This window comes from Glossina fuscipes, unplaced genomic scaffold, assembly GCF_014805625.2.
Source record: "Glossina fuscipes isolate IAEA_lab_2018 unplaced genomic scaffold, Yale_Gfus_2 26, whole genome shotgun sequence".
Classification (NCBI taxonomy): Eukaryota; Metazoa; Arthropoda; class Insecta; order Diptera; family Glossinidae; genus Glossina; species Glossina fuscipes.
Genome location: NW_023998421.1, coordinates 8,124,200 through 8,149,215, shown reverse-complemented (window position 1 = coordinate 8,149,215; position 25,016 = coordinate 8,124,200). Strand labels below are relative to the sequence as shown.

At 33.8% G+C, this 25,016-nt stretch overlaps 1 protein-coding gene across 1 annotated transcript; it reads left to right on the top strand.

The window, feature by feature from the left end:
• The first annotated feature begins 344 nt into the window (after positions 1–344).
• LOC119635458 lies at positions 345–1,727 on the top strand. The gene is made up of 4 exons (XM_038030270.1): positions 345–850; positions 923–1,095; positions 1,176–1,585; positions 1,671–1,727. The coding sequence occupies exons 1-4, from the start codon at positions 345–347 to the stop codon at positions 1,725–1,727; spliced, it is 1,146 nt and encodes a 381-aa protein (XP_037886198.1).
• The last annotated feature ends 23,289 nt before the right edge of the window (positions 1,728–25,016 follow it).

Genomic DNA, 25,016 nt, shown 5'->3' with positions numbered 1-25,016 from the left:
TAAGAGTACAGGCTCTGTAGAATACGGTTTCAATGCGACAGAGCAACAAAGAATCAAGTTTCTTGAAAGGCAATTGAATGACGAACATCTCGAAACCGATTTTGAACAAGTAATAGAATTGATTTTCCCCAATGCTTGTAGTATTTGTATTTGCTGTCTGTCATTTAACTTTCGAAAGCTTTTCAATATTCATTATTTCATTTCAGTCCTTTTTTTTCCTATAGTTTTCATATAGTTTTCAGAATATTTTCAATACAAGAAATATCAGTATTGGGAGTTTAGAAATTTTATTGAGCCCCTTTTCAGTAGTGTAGTTTTATAATATCTAACATATTTAGCGGTAAATGGGGCACGTAATAGCGGGTCCTTGTAGTACACGGAAGCGACCAAAGTCCGATTATGATTTCGATGTATTTCGGCAGGAGCTGAGAGAAGGGTCCCACCTCGATCGCCTAAAAATAGAATGGTTTTTTAAATTACTTAATCAACGCTTACGTTTCGGTTATTTGAAATTTTTCGCTGTTGAACGTGTTGAGATAATATTTCGCCAACAATTGAGCATTTTGAACAAAACGAATAAGTGCAATGCCAATGAGAAAGAGCCGGACGAAGAATTAGCTCATGGAATTTTTAGTTGGTCGCTGGATAAGTTCGTGGAACGTCGTACATTACGTAATTTTGTTTTTATTGAAGTTTTGAAAAAATTTTCGGAAAATTGCTTGGATAACTATAAATTTCGATGCGATTTAAAAGAATTACTTAAATTAGTAAAGCTCGTATTCGATGGCCTATATTCCGAAATGTCTGATCAAAGTTTGGATATAGAAGCAAGCACTGAAAAACCAATTCTGTAAGTATTCAATCATATTACGCTTACGTTTCATTCAAATCTATTTTGTGGCGAATCGGCCTAACAATGCAGAGATGCTCGGGAATTGTTAAAGAAACAGCAGAATATAGAAAATGAATACAAAAAAAATAAAAGTGTATTTACTCAATTGTTTAACGCGCAATTACTAATGAGTCAGAGGCAACATCGGCAAAGTCACGTGGCTTTGAAGACGAATTTGGAGACCAAGATACTGTACAGTCACTGTAAGTAATAAAAAAAACATGATAGACAAATAGAAGCCTCGAAGCCCGATATTTTTTATAAAAATTTCGCTACTTTTAAGTATGGGATCCGATCGAAAGACGCTATCAATTGAATTGGTATAGAACCAAGTTACATCAGACCCAACTAAAAATGGATAGCATGCAAAATTATTTCAATTCGAGCATTAACAAGTTCATGAGTCAAACTCTAGACGAGGAACGTTGCAGTAGCAGCTGCATGGATTTCTTCTACACGATGAACGAGAAATTGAAAAGAAATATTCAGACTATGCAAGCAAACTATGACGCGGACTACGAGAAAGCCGAAAACAAATTAAACCTCAAGCGCATACAAATCGAAAAGCTAAAGGATCAGCAGCGTTATCAGCAAGAGCAAATTGCTCGATTTCACGAGGAAATTGAGGCAATGCGTATACGTGAATTGAAAGCACAGGAAAGAAAGGAACGAGAGGAAGCCGAAAAATTGAAAGTAAGTTTGAACTCGATTGAGGTCAATACTCTTTAGTTATATAATAAAAAATATAATTTTTTTTTTTTTTTACTAATATTCAAAGGCTGCGGCAGGAAAGAAGTCAAAAGCGCAGAGGTCAGGGAAAAAGAAGAAGAAATAAGTCTTAACTTAGGAGACATTTTTTATATAAAAGAATTATTTTACATAAGTTTATTTTCTATGAGAATAAAAAACTTTTGTTCAAGCAAAAAACATAAAATGGTCCAATGATTTTATAGTATCTTTACTTGATGTACTAACTCTCGTACAAAAGCTTGGGAAATTCATCAAAATTTCAATAACTTACTTACGACTAAATATTTCAATTGGATGCGAGGTCAGAGATCGTAGCTTCCCTTTAGTCGAAAAAGATGATTCAAGAAGAAGCGCACTCTGAACTTGCTCGAAAACTAAAATGAATCATAACAGGTAAGCGAATTCCAACAGCCATCTGGACTATTAAATATTTCCCTAGTAATATAAAAGGTGTCATAAAGCCTTTGTCTTCGAATAGCGCTCGACGGAGAAGGTTCGCAATTTTGCTTTAGCTTTAGCTTCGCTTTGCACGAATAGTTGAACTTTAAAAAAATGTTTGGTGGCTTGCATCACTTTTCGAAAATAACAATTTATTATAATCAGTTGATTTGAAAGCTGCGCAACAGGAATGAGGTATAGTACAAGACATTCTTTAAAGCACTCGATACCGAGTATCTCAGAGCTTCTTAAGACGAGAGTGCCCAGGAACAGCTCCGATGTTGCAATTTTTTTAATATTCAATTAATGTAATTTTTTCTCTCTATTGCTTAAAGGAATGCTTAGAAACGTTCTCAAATAGCGTTATCTTTGCCAAAAAACCTATCCTATTTTAGCCTGTTACAGTGCATTCTCCTAATTAGTACGGAACAGTGTACAAAAACCTAATAACGACTAATGACACAAGACATGATATTATTATTCCATTACCTTTCTCTTCATCAAAAAAAAAAAAAAAAAATGTCAGAAAACCACCTCTTTTGGGCTTGTGGTGCAGCCTAAATGTTTCATTGTTTCTTGCCATTGCGCTATATAAAAACGGAACTTCCGGAGCATGCGTTGCCAAAGGTATAACCAATATTTTTGTCCAATTTGTCTAAATGTGTTCTACATACTTAGTTAGGGTCGAACTTGAATTTATAAGTTGCAAACGGCATTTATATATAAATTTATAAATTTCAATGCCTGCAGAATTTTTTAACAAGTGCAATAATGGAATGGAACATAAGCACGAATATTTATGTACATATAGTATATTTGAACACTATGAATGAACTTATACATGTGATGCAGCAGAACGGTAAGAAGTTGTACAGAAAGTTTATTAACATTCAGTCCATTCAGCATAATAATTTATAGCTGCCCTATGGTAATCAACATTGCCACAACATTTAATTTGATATTCATTTCTGGTTTACACTCTGTTCACTAACAGAAGTTTTCATTATTAATTTAAGGTTACCCTGTAGACTGTAAGAAACTTTCTCCTTTTTACATTAAATCATTTTACTTCCTATTGAATAACATATAAATTTATGTTCTCGTCCAGAAAGAGAAATAATAACCATTACAGGTAAATAAATTAATAACAATAAATACAGCAAGAACAACAATTTCGCTTTGTGCGGATGTATGCATTTTAAAACTTATTTTTTTCTTTTTTAAGCTAAAAAATCGTGGAACGATAAATTAACTCAAGGATTTCAGGTTCCACGAAATGCAAGAAGATCTTATCCCTTTAAAACTTTACAATAATAATAAACTAAAAAACTTCTTTGATTTGAGACTTTTGAACAGAGCAAGAAAAAAAAGCATTTATTTTAAACTGTCGCCAATAAACAGATTTTATCGGCCAATGTGCAGCGAGGACTTAGTAAGGGTCTCCTCTGTGAATTGTCGCGAATAGTAAAGGTCTAAGGGTCTATGTGTTTGTTTTTCCACGTGTTAAAAACTATGTTTACAAGAAGCAAGCACCTACAGATTATATATATATATTTATATATAATATGTTTATTATACCATTAATTTCTTTTTTATCCTAGTTTCAAGGTTTGATGGTTTTCTTGTCGAATGCGTTACAGAGTATTATTACACTGCGTGCAACAAACATATAGAGAGTGCCTGTGCAGAGGAGACTAAGAAAAACGCTTCGTTATTGCACTGGGTATTCACTTAAAAGCACAATTATTCAATTTTTCATGTTGCTCATTGATTTTTATTCAATTTTTCACGTTGCTCAGCACAGACTTCGGTGTTGCCCTCGTTTTGTAATTTACGCATACAAACAAACAATGAGGTTGAAAGAGCAAGCTATTAATACAAAAGATTCCTGATATTTTACTATCTCTTATTTTGGCCTAATGTTTCGAAACTTCTTCGATATAAGGATTCGCGTGAAATTTTTAGCATTTTATAAGGGAAATGTATGAAGAACAATAAGATTTTTAACAAGAAAACTAATTTCGAGAAATGTGGATGACGTCACTACGCGATGTAGTTTCCCTCCTATATAAGAGGTCTCATGAAGGGAGTTCATGCTCACCAGACATAATTCCTTTATTTTATCACCAAATTAATAACCGCGAATTTTATTAGAGGAAGCTATGTTCAGCATTCAATGGTCGGCCTCGTACGTTTTTCGTTATTCTCCTATTCATTTGATCAGTAATAAAATCATGCTTCTCTTTTCTAAGTTGTAAAAATTAGGCTTTTATTATATTTTTAAATAGTATTCGGTTATAAAATCTCTTATCTTAAAATCATATGAAAAGCATATCCATGTTTCGCTATCACTAGAAAATTATATGTTCAAGAAGTTCGGAAAGTTTTGGGCAGATTAGAAGAGCTTTTAAAACCTTGATTTCAAGCTTATAGATGTATGTTTTGAAAATCCATGTTGACCGCCCAACACACACACTTTCGAAAGGCAATTACAATGCTTAAAAGTGATAGGAATACATATATAACACCTTGAAGGGACAGTGCAATTTAACCACAGGTTCATTAGTAATTGTGTAGAAGTTTAATAAAGAACGGGATGCGCCTCATAACTGCAATGAGAAAAATTTAGGTCAATGCAGGAGATAGGCAGAGTTTAATATAAATGGCAAAGAAGGAAGTCAGAAGGATTTAAAAATTATGTGAGCGAGGGAACGAAAAACATTTTTTAAGCAATCCATTAAAAGTATCTTGATATATTTTTAATTTTCACATCTCAGAAAAAGCAATCAAAGGTAGTCCTGCAATTCAAGTCCTCCTCCTTTAAGTTATTATTTAAAAATAAACAATTTATTGTAACGTAACAAATATAATCCTGAGTAACTGCATGAAAAAGCATTGCCTAAAAGTATGCACAAACTAAATGAAAAAAAACGAAAAGCAAACTAACAGAACGTAAATAATCATTAGTACAACTCAAGGCTGCTAAATTGAAAATGACAAAAAACAAGGGAAACACAAAACACAAAAAGAGTGAAACAATATATTGAAGAGAGATGACATAAGGATAAAAGGTTTTAAAAGAGCTGTTAAGCTTTTTCTTCTTTAAAGAAGTCCAGGAATAATCGTGTTAACGACAACTAAAAAAAGGGATAACGTCACTTACATAGATTTCTGCTACAATTTCGATGGGTCACAATTAACTGATCCTCAAATCACTTTTTCACTGAATTTTTATCTTTTTGTTTGGTTCATAGATCTGGCGAACAATACTTACCGATTTTTGTCGAAAAAAGATGAAATGGTGGGAATACCTCAGAAATTGCTACTTTTAGGTTGAACATAAAAATGCGTGGGCACAGAAGACCTAAAATATGTCTAGACAAAAAACGCCAATATTTGGTATTCACCATTTATTGTGTTCATATACACTAAAGAGTGCGGAATTTCTTTCTCTTGTTAATCTAAATAAATAAATAAAAATCTGATTTATAAATTTTGTTGCCAAGAAAGCCATGAAAAGTATTTTGAAAAGCATATACATTTACTTCGCAATAATGTACACTTAATATACACTTGTACCACAAGCGGTGCAGGGTACAACAAGTAAGAGCATTAGAGTCGAGTAAGGCCGATTTTGAGATACCTTTAACGACTTTACTACTCTTCGTTAGTTTTCTGATAAAAAACTATATGTTGCTTCCAAGTAATCACATACTTTTTATGATAGCAATTACTACTACGGACGAATTCTCACTTGAAATAATTAAAAAATAAGATTTTTAGAGTTCTTTTTCACAAGAAAATCATATGGGAGTGAATTCAAAACTATTTTGGAACTTATCATTGAGGAATTTTGAAAAGAGCAATTTTTTTGTATATGTTTTATATATATCCGATCCAGTCCATTTTCAACAAGCGTTTTAATTTTATCAAAATATGGACAAATATTAGACGGATAGACGGATAGACGGATATACTTACGTCGATTCAAAGAATGCATTTAAAGCAATCGGTATAATAAAAAGTGAGTCCAAGTGAAACCCTTCCAGGTGTTATAAATCCAATAGGGCAAGTGGAGGCTTATGATAATAGTACGCTTTGCATTGAAAATCCCTCAATACGATGGACACATTTGATTAACGCGATCGTAAAATCAAATGATATATCTCACTGAAACCAACATCCACTCAGTTTTTTTTTTAAATAATTGCAACAGGATTTTTGTTCCGATTAATAAATAGAAAATTATTTTATTCACCATCAAGTGAAGTCAAAAAAGGTGCCTGCAAGTCCTAAACAAATATCCCTAAGTCCAAAAAAGTACCGTTATATCCGAAAAAGTACCCCTAAATTCAAAAGAATTCCTGTGACTTCTAAAAAAGTAGTAGTGATAAGTACAAAAAAGTATTCCTTTTAAGTCAAAGAAATATTCTTCTAATTTTTCCCAAAAATAGTTGTAACCAGACTTTTTATTATACATTATGACAAGATTTATTTATTCATAATCAAGTGAAAAAATTCATAGCACACAACTTATAATTGAAACCAATAAATTTTCAGTCGCATTCTAACGTTATGACTGCTACTCACATATGAAAACGATATATTTTCTTTTCATAGTTTTTGAAAATTTGTATGAAGTACGTCCTGATATTCCAGAGCAACAAAACTCTCTAATATTAATGGTGATGTAAAAAAAGGATTATTATGTAAAGAGAAACACGCCTCTGAGAAGATACTTAAAAGAAGCCTGTTAAGTTAGGTTAATCAAAGGAAAATGTAGATCGCTCTGGTATTTAACACACATCGTACTATCTTAATTATGGCGCTCAATATTTCTATATAATGAAAGCGTTTTCCTTACTATGTAAACTTTGCATAAAAAGAATAAATTGTCGTCAATTAACTTTAGCGCATCTTACGCATACCGTTATACGATTTAATGCTTACTACACCAAAATGAACCAACATTGCGTTAATATTCGTCTCCTTTCTTATAAGCATACATTTACTTGCGCTCAGTGTTTTATGTGCGATTAAAAATGGAAATAAAGTAACGTGTCGTATCGCAAACGAGTCAGCAAAGGGCTTGCAACACGGAGTCACGCATTCAGAGGGCCTGTTCATCATGCTAAGCTTTTCTGTACTCCTAATGAAATTTCTAATCGCTGAAACCTTCAACCCTAACATTGGCCTTAAGGCCAGACAACCAACAAACAACATTACAACAAAACAATCCAAACCGGCAGTCTGACCAGACACGCAATCAATCAGCTTAAATAATGAATTAAACAAGCACAAGAAGGTATCTTCACTACTTGGTTGTCATCGTTCGGACACAGTGACTTTGTTAGCTGAAACATGTTTTATAAAAAGGTCTCTACGAAAAGTTTCATCAATAAAAATTCATTAAACTGAAAGCGCGAAAGCGCAAAACGTAAAGATATCACGCACACAAATAACACAACACATTACTAGCTAACAATGTGTGGTACATGCAGAACATGCAGACTAAACAAAGTATTGTGCAAAAGGGTTTCAACTAAGCATTTTTTTTTTTGTTTTTCGTTTGCTCCGTTCTTTTACTCTTCTTAGCAAGTCACTTGTTCTTCTTGTACTTTATTTTCATTGAGGCAGTTGTGTGTTGAGTGTTGTGTGCCTTTTTTGCAACTATATACAATATAAATATATATATATATATATATATATGTATCTTTATAGATATAAGCGAACGTAAGGGCCGCCATGAATACAGATGCATAACGCTTATGCTGAATTGTTGACGAGTATACGGTCGCCCATGCAAACATAAATATATAAATATGTTGGTTGCTCATGTTCCTCATACACGCTAAATATTCTGCTTGCCTATTCACTTATGTTTGCTTACAAATCTGTGCGACATGATGATGTCATCAGTTGATGCAACATAATAATAATAAAGAACATATTTATTTATGTAAGTGTAAACACAAAAATATAACTAAAACAATACGCGAGACGTTGTGTGGCAAGTTTTGATCAGGGGAAAAAAAGGATTCTTAAGTTATTCTCGGTGCTTACTCCGACTCCATCGATGAGAAAAAGGAATGAATTGTCGTTGGCTGGTTATTTGGATTTATACTCGTTCGCACATATTTCTCAATGCATAAGGTCATGCAACCCTTTTGTTTGTGTAAGTATATGTATGCGCACAATTTATTTTTTATTTTTGTTTCTGTTCTTTTTATCAAATCATCCACTGCTGCTGCGAATCATAACATACCAACATTTGTGGTATCTGTGCTGTTCTACACATCGTAAAAGTTGTTTGTTGTGCATTCCCTTCAGATATATACCTATACATATATATATATATATATATGTGTTTGTTTATATATATTTATATATAAATTGTTGTTTGTGTTGTTATCATGTTAAAAGCGGAAAAAATCAATTTGTTCTCATGACTGGTGTTCGTATGCTGTTCGCCTATTCCCTAACACCTATGGAAATGTTGAAATTTCACATAGAATTCCCACGGCTAAAATTTTCCCACAGTGTGTATTAAATAAAAAAAAAAAAAAAAGAAGAAAAAACGAGACAAAGAGAACCAAAAAACGAAAAAAAAAAGCGAAAACTGAAATCAACAACAAAAGTACTATGAGTTGCATTCTATGCATAACGCAAACTATCAGTAACTACAAGATAACAACAACAAAGGTGCTGCAAAGGGATACAAAAACGTGCATGTATGTTATAGGCGAACTTTCGGGATTTTATACTAACCACTAAGTAGCGTCTTTTTTATTATTGTGAATTCCAAAAATGAAATCTTCTCTTCTTATTTTTTTTTTTTTGGTTACACGCGTGAATGCTGCATATGTCGCAAAGGAGGCCTACATATACATATATATATATTATATATATATATTATATTATATTATATATATATATATATATATATATAAATATACTTACAACAACCCCAGAATAGCTCAGAATGTGTTGTTTGTAAATGTGTGTGTGCGTTTATTCATGAATACTTTATACATATATATAAAGGATGTATGTATGTACGCTATGCGTATATGTGTGCGTAAAAAAAACGAAAAAAATGAATACAAAATAATATATGGCAACCGAACGTTTTTATTGTCAATGCCTCTGCCTATGAATGAATGAATGATAGTTAGCTCTCCTCCAATCTAGTAATGCAGCGCGCAGTAGTTTAATTTAATTTCGCTGCTTGAAACGCGAACGATTATTATTAAGACTGAGCGTCATTCTCGCACTTCAAATTTATTTATTTGCAAACGATCGATACGTCTCTGTTCTTTGGCACAGACAGATTCAGATTCGGTCCTTATGATATCATATAGTCGTGTATTTTACGCGGCCATACTATCGATAATGCGTTGCACATACATCCGCACTTACATCCCATTCAGACGATCGCTTAAACGTTGCAATAGTTTGCTTTTGTGTGCTGTGTCTTCCTTTATGATAACAATGTTGAACAACAATCAAGGAACTTGATATAAGACGACCTAGTACCAGCAGCTTTTAAGTTTGGTAAATTTTATACAGAGAAGTTTTTCTATGCATGCGCTTATGAGAAAAACTCATAATAATTACAAACAATAGCCGGCAAGAGATAATAACATCTGTCTCGTATATTATTTGATCAAAAGCAGCGTTGATACACAATACTCAGCTTTGTGTGGAAAAATGCGTACGAATTAATCTTGCAAAGCGTTATGAACGTTATATTCATTTCCATTTAAGCGCACAAAAGAGCTCTTGTTTTTTCTATACAACATGAAACTTTGTCTACTACAATGGTTAAATAAAGTTTTTTTTTCTCTTTTTTTCTTCTTCTTCTTATTTTTATTATTATGATTATTATTATTATTATTCATGAATCATGAAGTTTGAATGCTTTCGATTTAATTAAAAGATTATGATGTAATTTAGTTACAATTGTGTCAATTCGTACCAACGCATCAAAAAAATTATTCTTTAATTCTTTGCTTAATTGAATCGAAGCATTTAAATTATTAACAATCATCGGCATGAATGACAGTTTGTCTTAATAATGAAAACTTAGTATAAGCTAAAGCCGGACGTACGCGTTTTTCTTATATTTTCATTAGATTGGATTCACTCTCTATTTCCTTTTCTTTCCTTTTTCCTATGATTGGTCACATTAAAAAAGTCTAGCAATTTTCATCTTTACCTTATTAGGAGCTGAATTTTTCCACGTTTTCATGTTAGGTCGTAATATACTTATCGTAGAACATAACACTGCTGCTGTAGTGTAAAAATGTTTGAATATAAGAAACTCGATCAATTTACTCAATGAAAATTAGTAGTAAATGCAGAAAGCACTACCAAAGTCATTAGGAGTTCAAGACTGGTAAAGAAAAAAAGTTGAAAGGAAACTTTTCACTCATTAAACTGTAGCTACAATGGAAAAAAGATCTCCTATACACGACATTATGTACAGGGTTCAGAAGGAAGTTGTGGAGGGCGAAATAGAGGAGGGCAGTAACCACAGCCTAATGGCTGCGGGTGCAATTGGTAATCTTTGCCGAGTCGTAAGTCGCTCAGTGCAGCCACGACCAAGCCAAACTGCAACGATATTTAAATCCGCGAACACAGACTTGGCACAACTCTTGTCTACTCAGCTATGCGACAGTGCAATGCGACATGTATGCGTTGCTTTAATCCGAAGAGCAAAACCAATTGTGGCGCAGTCCGAGGGAATCAAAAGCATTTACAGAAGAGCGAAGTATGCTTAGCGTCAATCATATTCATCTGCTTCCAATTAATGCTTACACCAAGCAATAAATTATAGCTTCCCTGAACAACTCTTTCCTTAATATGACGATAATCTAGAAATGAGTTCTTTCGTGATCAAACGTGTTTTTCTTCCGCAATCCTAGAAGGATGAGTAGAGAGCGACTTAAGGTAGACAATTACAGTGTGAGTTTTTTCAATTTGCGTTCAGCTTTACTAAAAAATCTGCAAAAACACTTTTCTGATTCAATTCTTCAAATTTTATTTTCGAACCACATGAAAGATGAATCGTTTATAAAATATATTATACAAAAATTTTAAATAGGTCGCCTTTACTTATAACATATTTAATACGTCGGTCAATAATTGCCGAAATGATCTAAGAAATACTGTTTGTGCAAAATGGGATCCTATTTAAGAATGACGCAGTCAATCTAATGCTTATATTTAAGTCTTCGCAGTGTTCTCATCCTTTGACTCTATTCTTGCATATTTTTTGAGACTTATCGTCCGATAATAGTTGACGGGAGTAGATTAGGAGAATACGATAGTTTGGGTCAGTAATTCTCTAAAACGTTGACCTATTCTGTTCTATTGCGAGTACATGGAGCATCCAATTAGACAACACCTTTCTCATTTGTTAGTCGAGCAAAGTTTCAGAATATTAATCTTTTGATATTTCAATCAATCAAGAGCGTGTTTTATTATATTTAAGATGCGTAAATATATAATTCACATATATCTATATGAGGACAGTTGTGCCTATACTGCGCTCAGATAGACAACTAAGAGTCAACCATAATCCCTCTTAATGCACGAATCGTATCTACTGTAGAATCACCAAGTTTGTATTAATTTTTTAGTATTTTAACACGTTCAGTGGTTGTTAAACGATCCATATTGGAAAATGGCAAGCATTACACTAGAAATATAGTTGCCTTGGGTGATAGTTCTGTTTTACGCATCTTACTGAAACAGGGTTGCCAAATCCGTACCCATGAAAAGAAATAAATAAAACTATATATGAGGCTTTAATATTCGCAACTGAGTTGTAATTTTTCGTATTCAATATCTTGTAAGTTCATTTTTCGTTTATCGAGAATAATTATCAGGCAACCGTTACGTTGGTGTTATTGGTGACCGTACGAGTTTCGTTGTCTAAATCGTCAACAAATGGTCGATTTCGAAAGAGAAGTGCTTCCACAGTACTCTTCAAGCCAGTGCCAAGTTCGAAGGGTATTTTTCCCTATCAAAATGAAGGCAAGAAATTTGGATTTTTCCATTGGTTTTGAAAGTAACAAACGTACAGCATTAAAACCTTTGTAAGTTGTGAACAGACGGTTGAAATCACAAGAAATTTCAACAGGACTTGTTTGCAGATTCTACTCTTTCTAACTACAGTATGACCTTTCTTTCTAAAAATGACATCTATCTGTCAGTTCAGCGAATTATTCACATTTGCATTACATACCCTAAAGCGAGATTACGCTCGACAAGCAAATATATCATCATAATCTAAATAAACTACATTATCGCAAGTGGCAGCCTGTTAGGATGGCGGCTCTGGGCGATTGATGCAAAAGACTTTCGGCTTTCCATTTCAATTTTTTTGACCCATAAGCATATGAAAGGCAGACAACGTGCTGGTAGAGAAACGCAAACAATTAAATCAAGTCACAATTGCAAGATACTTAATATGCCCAATTTCGCGATCCCGAACATCCATTCTTGGCTATTATAAAAGGAAGGACTAAATAGTAGCATGTACTTCACTACTTCGGCTCGGTGCGTATAATAGTAGCGGGCCTGGTAAGGTCTTTGAATTAAACTGGAGGGAGGATACGACGAGAGTTGAGTGCGTTGAAGAATGAAACTTCGACATAAGGTGCATATTAGATAAAATTCAGCGGAGACATGCCGACCTTACTTGTCACGTTCTGTATTTCTATTAACTATAACTAGATGTTAATTGTTGTTGATGTGAGCGGCGCTTTTGCAACACTTTATATAAAATTCGTAGAAAAAAGCATTTTTATACAGAATGCTGTATAACTATGCAAATGAAGCCAAGTTTTCACTTTAAAGATAAAAACAATCACGGCAATCGTAAATAAGTAACTTGTGTTTGTTTGTATGCCTTAGGAAGGTGAAGCCAAATTAATAATGCCATTTCTGCATGAATTCTTTGTATCCGAATTCTACATGCTGTGTCTCTAAATGCATGGAGAGCATGCGATAAGATGGCCGACCTCCTTTAGGTCATAGTTAGCGGTACAATGACTCGGGTGTAGTTTTTAATAATTAAAAAAGATACGATTACTCTTCGAGTACAGTTTTAAAAAAGGATCATATACGAGTACTTTGAAAAATTCTCCTTTTCCTAAATCGAAATAAATCGATTTGTGAAACGTACGCGTAACACTAGAACGCAAAATTGCAAACCGATGACCGTCTAACCTAATTTTATGTCACATTTTCCGATATGAATCAACAGGCTAACAGAATTGGTCAATATGCATGCAAATACACACATTCACACGCATATATAAAAGCGTATTGAAAGCAAAGTCCTGTCGATACAAAATTTAATAACACCAGGGACTGTACAAAGTGTTTACACGTACATATATGTATACATATATGATTGTTGAAATAAGCCAATTATGAGCAGACATTTTTATCCTTACATGCGAGCATTACACGAACAGTACAAAAGCAAGCCATGGCAACTGGATATTAAGAAATATATATGTATACATATATATATGTTTGTTTGATTATTATATGTTTGTATTGACATTCCTTCTAAAACGACCATGAACTCTACAAAAAAAAAAAATGAAAAAAACTTAAGTTCAGTGTCATTCACCCCCAATCTCAATTAGATATAGAAAAATGGAAAAAGAAAAATAAAAGTCTCATTTTTTGTATAAACACTTATATATATATATATATATATATATGTGTATGTATGTAGAGTAGGTTTACATTATCCGTTTAAGGTAAATATTAGGCATTTACAACAAGATGAGTAAAAAGCATTTCATTTTACTTTGCTCTCGGTTGTCACAAGCATTGCATATGAAAAAAACTTTGAATATATATATGCATATATGCGTGTGTGTGTGTGTGTAAAAGGCGAAATCAAGAAAAAAATCCTTGAAAAATTATTTCATCAGGAGTTCAGAATATCCAACTGAATTCATTGACTTGCTATAAAAGAGTTCATGAATGGCGTTCAATTATTTTGCACAAAACCGATTGATTGATTATATTCGCTTCAAGGGTAAAGAGGGTAACAGCATTCATCGTGCGTTAGGAGGAAACTCGAGCAATTCGAAATTCATTTTTGTTAGTCAATATTTTTTAAGTTTCACATCAATATATCTCCATACCTGTTGCTCCAGTGCTGCCGGAAGTATGCCTATGCCTACCATGACTGTGTGTTCGCAAAGGGTTCTCTGTAGCATGCATTGTTTGAAAGGCGATTGTCATTGGTGAAACAATTGCTTCAAAAGCCCTCATACGAAGAACACTGACACAAAGCGACTTAACTCGGCTTTTGTTCTTTCCTGTGGCTTTTGTTTTTTTTCGTAAAATATTTATTCATTCCTTCATATCTATTTAGTCGCACTTCTGATATGCGCTTTTCGGTACGCCCTTGAAATCTGTGAGTAGCAAAACTCCGTTCGTTCATGGATCATTTCAGTTTTGAAAGGGTATAGGGAAAGGCGCAGAAGTCAATTTCGGGGAATACAATGGCTGAGGCATGATTGCCAAGTTGTTTTTGGCCAAAATATTCCGAACAAGCCATGACGTGTGAACTGGCGCTTTTTCGAAACAAACTTCGCTACCGCACATTTTACGCCCGTGTGCTCCTATAGTGGAGTTTATGACTGAAACGGAGGGCTATGGAATTTTCGTAGCATCAGCAAACATAAACACGTAATGTTCTCTTTCCTGGTTTTTAATTTGGTTCCCGAGCATATTTTGAAAGAGTGTGGGAAGATTGCTGCAAGGATGGGGAAACGAGCTAAAAAATCGCTGCTTCAAGTGCCTCTGGAATAATAAAACTATTTTTATAATTATAATCAACATTTACTTTTCCCTAAACAGATGATGTAAGACATGTAATAAACTTACTAAGAAACTATTGGGACGACTTTTCGCCGGACTTCCCTCTTTTGGGTTTCAATTGCTTCTTACTGCGATAAGCATTTATTCAAAATTATTCTTTTGCCACATCTATGAATTCTAGCCAGTGTTTACTATTGAGTAAAAACACAATCTATTCTAAGTGTTAATGTGATGGAAAGGAAGATGCGAGACAGGCTTTTTTCGAAAGCGTCCGGCTCTAACTAGAACGGAATATCTCCTTTGGCTCGAGCAAACTATGCAACAAAACATTTACTAGACTTTACGCATTCAAAAGAAGAATCGCTGCAGTACCAGCGTCGATAGTCATGGGTCGCTGGTAACTCTGTTCAAAGCTATGGAATAATAGTAGTGCTGCAAAATATATCCTACACCACCGATGGTAAAAGGATACAACGCAAGTACTCTACATAGACCTACCTTTTATTACACTGTTCGTTTCAAAATCGCTGAATTGATTTAAGCTTGTCTGTCCGTTTGTCTGTCTTGTTTTATTGTGTTCGACATTTTTGAAATATTTTGACGAAACATGGTACGTTGTTGAGTGTTGGCTCAAGAACAAACGCCATTGAAAATGCTTCGGATCGGAGTACTATTTCGCCCACTTTCCAAGTTGAAAATGAATAATTTTAGGCAAGTGTAGGGCATTTAATGGTAGGCCAAGGCCGACTACATTGCTTCCACCTGTTTTCAAAGTGTTTTTTACAAAGTGCTGCTGACTTGCTTTTCTGTTTGGTATTCTACACAACAACAATAGTAGCAGCGATATTAATTGGCATCGTCAACATTAATAACATCAGTTAAATCAACAATAACTACATAAACAAGGAAAACGACAAAGTCGTGGTTCAAAACTGTATAAAAAATTGAAATATCATATTAACAAGATTCAAGAAGGTAGCAATAACAAGATCACAAATAAGTTGCAACAACAAAACAGGAATAAAAAACATCAAGAGCAAAATAACATTCCACCAAATAGCAATAACGGAATCATTGAATAGTTGATGAATTGGTTTGCGAGTTTTAACACCTGCAACGATATCAACACCAATGGCAATTAGACGATATGACGGAACGCCTGTCTAAAGCGTCGTTTGGCGAACACCGTTCACTCAGACGTAAACGTAGAAATCGAGAAGCAACTAACGTGGCCTGTGGGCCGCCCTCTAGCCGATTGATGTTTAAGGTGCGGCTTCTATTTCCGATATATTTCGTTCGTAGGATGCATTGCTATCTCATCCTATAGTTAGTTGATGTTTCCCCGCTGAAGGCATGCTCGGCTGATAAGGTTCATGACAAACGATGTCCAACGTACGGGTAGGGCTGCGGAAAAAAACGTCCAATTCCCCTAAGCGCAGCCATGCTGCTACTGTAAAGAATGAAAAGAAAGTAACCTGAATAATTGCGGAACGCTTTACTTCCTCTACGATTCTTGCCTACTTTAACCCATCGCATTTCGATTGTATTAATGATCGACACCCATAAATAATCATCTTTCTTTGGCTTCAAATAAAATACTTTGTCCTTAGTATTTATTATCAGGCATGGGCTCTGCCTCTGCATCTGCGAGAAAATTGGTTGTTATGTCCAAGCCTGGGTTCCTTGCGGAGTATGGAAATTGCTACTTTTAACGCCAATCGACTACCAGTCTTTAAGTTGAATGGTATCATATAACATATATTATCGCTCAAAAAAGATCTTCATATCGTCCTTGATAACTCTATTTAGTCAAGTAACGCCTTGGTAAAGACAACGAACTCACCGGAATATTTCGCTGGCCTAAGAGTTGTGGCTGCAATTCAGGCGGTCAAGTAAACCGAATCAAATCAAATATTGGGAATAAATTACTTAACTGCTTCTTCTTCTTGGAGAAAGTACGAGTAGTCAGGTGTCGACATGTAAGAGTCAATTCAATTTAATGGCTTTTCTTTCTCATTTGACCTACACGCATACATCTAAATAATGACTTTTGAATATCTATACGCAACTAAACATAGATCTCGGTAGGTGAAGAATATTATTAACATAACTTTTTAAATTTTCGGTCACTAACCAATTTTTCTTAAAACCAGAATTAGCTTAGAAATTAACAAGATATGCGAAATAGTTTTCCTAACCTCTACCGATTTTTAATATATGACAATCATTTTCCTTGTATATACATATATATATATATGACAATCATTTTCCTTGTATATATATATATATATATATATATATATGTGTACTTTATTCTATATTATATATACGTGCAACATATTATGTATATATGGTTATATTTATGTGGAAGTTTTTCTCGTTTCATCGTAAGCTTGTAATGAAAAAAAAAAAAAATTGATTACAATTCCTCTTTCTTAGTCTATTCCTTTTTCTTTTATTGTATTGTTCTTGATTCATAAGTTTCATTTATAGCTAGTTACTATATTTCTTACTATGCCCGATACTTTTAATTTTACCTGTTTAAGATTCTCAGTTTTTTCGAAAGGGAAAAATTATTTCCGCTTTTTGCGGAGCAAAGTCTTAGAACGAAATTTGATGAAACCTTCTGAGCAAATGTTTTAATTTATGCTAAATAATATGATCGCGTCTTCTCCTCGGGACTCTCTTCACGTGTTTTTTGTATTTTCGATGATTGATATATGATTGATGAAGGAATCAAAATAAACGGATCCGCCTGCTAGAACTCATAACATGAGCGAGAGAAAGAGAGAGAGGAGAGATAGTCGCTTTCCATATCAACCAGAATATAAATCTAACAAAACTGTATCAAAGTCTGAAAATGGCAGTGCAGTTGAATACCGTAGCGTTGAGCAAAATGCTTGACAAGCTATACGTATAGCCCACACAGAAATTATCGTAAAGATCATGGTTTTCGGAGAGTTTAGGAGTTTTCGGCTTCTTGCGATGAATGTGCTAAGTAATTACATCGTACATCTTTAAGTGCAAGTTGCTCGTTTTGGACATTAATTGCTTTTCTAATATTTCTCTACTCTACTCGACTCTACTAAAGACTATCTGATTATAACATGTTGTCCGCCGCTTCTAATCTATATATATAATATATAATCTAACGGCTATTTTTTAATTATAAACATAAAAAGACAATCAAGACGCAAAAGGTAACAAATGCCTCCTCCTCCGCTGGATCAATGCTTAGAATTTTGTCAACGTTAGCGAATAGGCTTCTTATGTACCAAACATTCTCTCTATGTCGCTTTCCAATTAAGACTTGTACCTTTTTCGGTGACGCGATAAAACCTGAAAAGATTATTCAACGCAACCAATTGGCTTTAAAAAGAGTCAAGTAAATTGCAATGTGAAATTGCGCGAATAACTAACAAAATGTAATTGTTTTTCATTGCATGAGGATCACGTGCCAACATAGCGATATAATTGAGAGCACTTAGTACGGACACTGTATGTATATAAAAGCTAACGCTAACATCCACGATTAGGTGCGATTTTTTCATTGATATATATAATCATTTTTAGTGTATTACCCGATAGTATTTTCATCCTTTTAGCATTCTTCTTGTTCTATAAAAAATCTCTATAGGCAATCAAATTGGATTGCACCTGAGATCAAAAAATCTGCTTTACATTAACATAACTTCGTCTCACTTACCCCTTTCGTGTTTTGGCTAATTATTATTAATAGAGGGTTAAACTAACTGGCACCAGAAATTTGACGGGAAGTGCAAAAACCGTTATATAAATATATTAATATAAATATTGATTTTAATTTATACAAACATTTGCTACCAGGCTCTGTCAACTCGCACTTGCTTAAACCAAAGACAATGTGAGACCGACATTATGTGATAAATATCTAGAACGTGGATGTTTCCTTCGTATGCAATCATTTTTTATAGCTGAAGGGAACATTGAAAAATTGGAACTTTTTATTCTCTTGCTACTTTATTGTGATGAACCATGATCAACTACTGATTACGATCTTGATGTATATAGGAAAAGGTTTCGCAATTAACACAAGCTGACCATAAGGCACTCCATATTCGATCTCTGTACAGCTCTGCGTTCTCATTAATAGAAAAACACAATACACAAATAATGTTCGCAATTGAAAGGGATACGTGAAAATTACTTGCATGCAAAACAATTGTTAACGCCTTGACTAAGCGTAACTAAAGCAAGCGAAGACATTATGTTCGAACAAGGCCGGTTATCGAATAGCATAGATCACATCGGATATTACAATTCTTCATTTATTCTCGCTCTTAGAGGCGAGCGGGACGCGACACTAAAATTTACTAAATTTAATTTTGTTGTCAAAAAACCTTATTATAATTTACTTATTTTCATTACAAAGTACTATATATTAAGTTTTATTGGTATGCAAAGAATTACTTTTCATAAGAACCCTTCTATTCGATGTGCAAGTGCATGCAACAACACCCAGAAGGACTGGAATCACTTTCTCCTTTGAAGTAAGCGTGTCTGCTCGTCTGTCCATCTTGTTTTCTTATGTTCAATCTACGCACCACTACTTTCGAGATATTTGATATTAAAATTGATTCGGATTGGACCACTTTCCCATAGCACGCCTTATTTTAATAAGTCGTTATGTGTGAGTTATTGTGTGTGTCAATTGTTTTGCCTTATAAAAGCTTACTTTTCGTGAAAAAGATTGACCTTTGGATCTTTCAAGTCAAGCGATTTTGATCGAGATACTTTAAGTATTGTAGTAATGATAATTATAAGAACTTGCTTAAATCGATTGAGAACGTGAATCATAATCGATTGACATAATAAAAAGTGGATCTTACATAAGCCCTTTTGGAATTTACATACATCCGCACAAACTTAATGCACAAACGATGTCATAAAAAAGTAGGGGGTATAATAATTGAATTTTCATTCCCTAATGTTTATGATCATTATCGAAAATTATCGAAATTTTTTAAGATTTTCTTTCCTATTTCATTTCTAATTTATTTGCTTATATTTTTATTTACATTTTCTAGTTGATTTCCGCCCGCAAGGTTTCTCTCTATATAAATTTTTTTTTTTTTTTTTTTTCTGTTTCGTTTAGATTATTTGCAAAAATGTTGCTGATTTGATTCAATTACACAAAATTTCATTATAGCAGCAGCACGACGTTAAATTGAATAAAATACTAAACGATGCTTAACTCATTGGCACATAGTGCAAAAATCTAATGAAATGCTCGCTCTATGTAGTTATCAATGTTCGCGTTAGTATGTTATGGCACCTGAAATCGTTAGGGAGAAGCATCCTCTGCATCCTCTGCATCCTCTGCAAATATACAAGCATTTGTCACGTATGTAGACTTTGTAAACTGTATGTATACTTTCGTAACTTATGGCAGCAATATATAAAGACGGAGGTAAAAAGCAATCGAGGTCTAACAGTGAGTATTAATCGCAGGCAATCACACCTCTACACTTTCTTGCTCATATAAATGAACGTGAACGTACAACGAACGACCAATCAAAAAGCAAAAGCTCAATTGAAAATAAACGATAATGAATAAACGAGCGAAAATCACGTAAAGAGAAATTCAATGTCTTTGTATAAATACGCTTGGTATTCCAGGCTGATGTTCGCTACCATTCATTCATGTTGCCCTAGTAAGCTTAGTAAGACAGAGTCCAAGAGTTTTGCGCAAATTTGTTTTTAGCACTTGCGCGTAATAAGAAGAAGAAGAAAAAAAAATCCGATGCTGCTTTTTGCTCCTTCAGCTTGCATCATTAACTTGGTTAACATGGCTATGTGTTTATGTTTATGTCTGAGAGGAAGTTATATACTTGAGAAGTTCGAGACAATGTTGTCAAAGGAGAAATGTGTAAACGTTAGAAACCAAGGAGCAGAGCAAGCGGAAAAAAAGTACACTTTTATGAGTCGACTGCTCGCTAAAAGAACATACAAACATAAGCTTGCTCGCAGAGGTCTTGCAGACCATGAAATTTCATAATTACACATGATACAACTAAGAAGGTTGTTTACGAAGGTTGTCTCTTATTTTTGCTCTTCATAATTGAAATAAAACTCACTAAACTCAGTATATAAATATAAAAGATGAACTACCAAATATCGGACATTGAAATTGACTTGTTCTTCCTTAATGATCCACGCAGTATTAAGCGGAAAAGGTTGACGGCATTTATCGCCCTAGATATATTAAGGACGTAGATATCTTTAAGTTTACTGAAACCGCGAATTTAATTAATTAGTTGGCAAAATAATGAAGTTTCGGGAAACGACGGATGAAAATCAATTCTTTGCCTGCTTACAATTGCCTCAATTTGCCAATTTACTGCTTTACATATATCTCCAAAAAAAAAAAAAAAAAGATTGGTTCCATTGCTAGCTTAGCGCCGTTGCCTAATCTCACTTGTGAGCATGCATGAGATAACTATCAAAAGCTCAGTAATTTAATCATTAACTTCCTTTAACTGCTTCCCGGAAAAATAAGCATCTTTACTTCCAATCACGTGTAGTACAGTAAACAGTTACCTTACCCCATTATAAGAAGTTTTAAATCACGTATACAAGTCATTTCTCATCGAAAATTTCCGAAAGTGTTTTTTGTTTTATTTTATAATAAGTTTTTTTTTTGTAAGAGGGTAAGTGGTGGCCGCAGCCTAGTGAAGGTGTGTCTAAGCGACAAGTGTTATATGCCTTTACCGTCTGAGCACTCATTATTATAGCTGCGAGTAAACAGTACCGCATTAAATGCGCAAACACTGGTTTGATAGTCGCGATTCTTACCTATTCACATCGATTTGACATCTATTGGATCGCGAAAGTTAACTTAAATAAACGTAGCATTGTGTGTAAACATTTTGATATGGCGAATATAGCTCAAAAGCCCGACATTAAATGCACACATATATATATATATATATATATATATATTGTTTTTGTGCTGGGCTCATGACGATTTCTAGTAATTATGTTACAAATCGCACAGAATCACTATTGTACACACAACGGTCTTAGTACGCCCTCCCTACCCGTAGAGGGAGTGTATGTTAAATTATTTATTATCAAACAATTACTTCTCTTGACTGCAAAGTAATTGGATATTTTCTTAAACTAGTCTTTATAATTCACTTATGTCACTTTATCGGTCATTATTGAATTTTCACACGACACTCGTATACTTACTTAGGTGTTTATAAATGGAAAAGTGCGGTTTTTCATTATTTCATTTTTTTTTTTTTTTCGTACACATTTCCCCGCGCACTACGTGTAATAGGTTAACTAAATGTCTGCTAATATATATAACAGTCACAGTAGAGGTTAATGAACGTTTGGTGCCTTGAAAACATGCTAAAGGTAAGAAAAAAAAAAAAAAAAGAAAGAAACTTAGGGGTGATCAAGTGAAAAATTAAGCACTTAGAGGCTGACTGCAAATATGACCGAAAATGTCATTATAGTAAAGATTATTTGCAAAATTACAATGATAATAATATACCGGTAAAATTAACAATCATCAAGCACACGACACCTTTATGCAGTTTTCAGTAAAGAAAACACCTGCAGTGCATTGGACGAGAGTGCAATGCAAGCTTTCCATGCTATATATATATATATATATATGCTTCCTCTCTTGTCAAGTTTGTACCTAACAATCATTGTCAAAGTGTGCATAGGTAAGTCTGACAAACAGACAAACAGCATCCATATAGCTCGTTAATATGTGATGATTATTTTATTATTTATGTCTTCTTGTCGAGGCGAAACTGTTTGTTTGCTACTCGTCTCCTTTATTGTAAGCAATATGTTAAACAGAGAAGCAACGGAATTCATCTTGTCGCCGTACTCAACCTTACAAATAACATTTAGCGCTTAAACTAGAGCAGGAAGAGCCATCATCTAGACCGGCATAGCACCAGGAACGCAGTTTTTTGCAACAAGCGTAAATAATAATAAAAAATATTTATTTTCCCACAAGACTTGACAAAAAAATTTTGTTGTTGTTTACATACATGCATACATAAATTGTGTGAAGAAGAAAACATTTAAAATGTCTCTTTCTCCTTCGCCCTCTCTGTCTTTTTCTCGTTATCTTTCTCTCGCCACATTTGGAGGAGAGCGCTCTTTACTTATTATGCGCTCATATATGCTTTTCTTGTTGCGATTTTTTCTTCTTCTTTCAATACAATTTAATCTTTCTTTTGATTTGCTGCTCTATGTTATAATTGTTTCCATTTTCGTTTTGTTTTGACTTGTTTTCCTTTTACTTTCCTCTCTCTCTCTCTCTCTCTCTCACACACTCTTCCTCTCTCACACACTGTCGCTCTCTCACCATCTCACTTTCTACCCGTTATTTGTTCTCTTTTAAATTCTCCTGCAGAGGAAAGTTTTTCTCTACATGACTCTACAACATTAAGCAGACGCGCAGTCTTTTATACAAACTTAGTATTATCGCATAAAGTAGAAAAGGGGAAGTCAGTAGGACTTTTAAATATAAATAAAAAAATATCTTCTGCTATATTGCATTTGATCTTCTTTCGTAATTTTAACAACGATTCTCATCAAATTTATTCATTTCTAACGTTATTTTTGAAATTTGAAAAACGTTTTTATTAAATTTTTTAAAACACTAATGGACCTTTGGAGAATGATCGCCGTGATCTCTTCCATTATTTTACAATTTTATTCAGCCAATTTTGTTCGTTAAACTGCTTTTTAAATATTTAGTCTCGCAAGAGCCACACGTGACAAGCCATTTTTCCGTGACTAAGCAACCTTGATATTGGAGAGTTTTCTGAGAGTCATGTAAAAGTTTTGTATAATTTTTTTTGTGTAGGAAACCTAACGCTTCTTGTAATTTACTTTTCAGATCTTGGGAGGGAGAGGTTGAGAGTTTTCGCACACGGCGGTCTAAATCATCCCATACACTTTTGATGGGGTTTTGATGGCCTGGTGATTGGGGAACACTTAATAGTAGTTACATAAGAGCCATTCATGAATTTGGCGAAACTTATGCTTGAGATTGTTATCTTGGCAGAATTTGAGTGTTACTAAAGTGCCAAGTTTGTCCACACTTTCTTTCAAATTTTCCTTCAATATCCTTAAATAACCCACTCTTGGTTAGAATGCCATCCATGAACACCAATTTTCCGACTCCATTGGTTCCTAGGGGAGCTTTTATTTATTTATTTATTTATTTTTTATTTATTTTTTTTTTTGAGCGAAAATCATTGTAAATATGTGCACTTGCTTAACACAAACGAATTTAGAAGCATTTGGATGCTCATCTTTTCTCATTTTCTTTCAAAAATCTCTCCAATTAAAGACAATAAGTTGCAACGCCACTGTCTTTATTTTCAGAAACAATCATTAATTCAAAGTATAAAGTGACGTCAAGTCTTTATTGTATATTCTCTCACTCTCTCTACATATATTTTTTCTCCTTTTGCTCTCAATATGCAAAGTATATAAACTTCATATAAAATTGTTTCCATTTTTCACTTGGTTTTGCTGAATAAGGCAAATAAAATGTGAGAGAGAAAGAGAGAGGCAAAGAAGTTAAAAAATGAAATTTCATAATTTTCTTAAAGCGCGCTGAGAAAGAGCAAAAAAGAGAACAACAAAAGCAAAAAGTATTGTATATGAACCTTTTTTAACACACACACGCACGCACATTCATGCACAACAGAGTAAACACGTTTTGTAAGCAACAACAATACCAAAAACAAGAAAACAATTTAAGCAATGGATGTACGACAAGCGATAACAGAAATTTGTTTTTTGGCGTACGGACGGATTTAGTCTCAATCAGCAACGAGCAAAAAACATAGCAAAACGAGGAGAAACGCACAAAACGCGGCATTCAAATTTATAAGAAAATATTGCGCCGTTCGGAGGAAGTTTACAGGAAATTGTAAAATTTCTTTACTATTATTAAAAAAAAAAAAGGAAAAAAAAAAATGAAATAAAAATGAAATAAAAATATATAAAAAAATATTTATCAAACCAAGCCCTCAAAATTCTATTCGTTTTT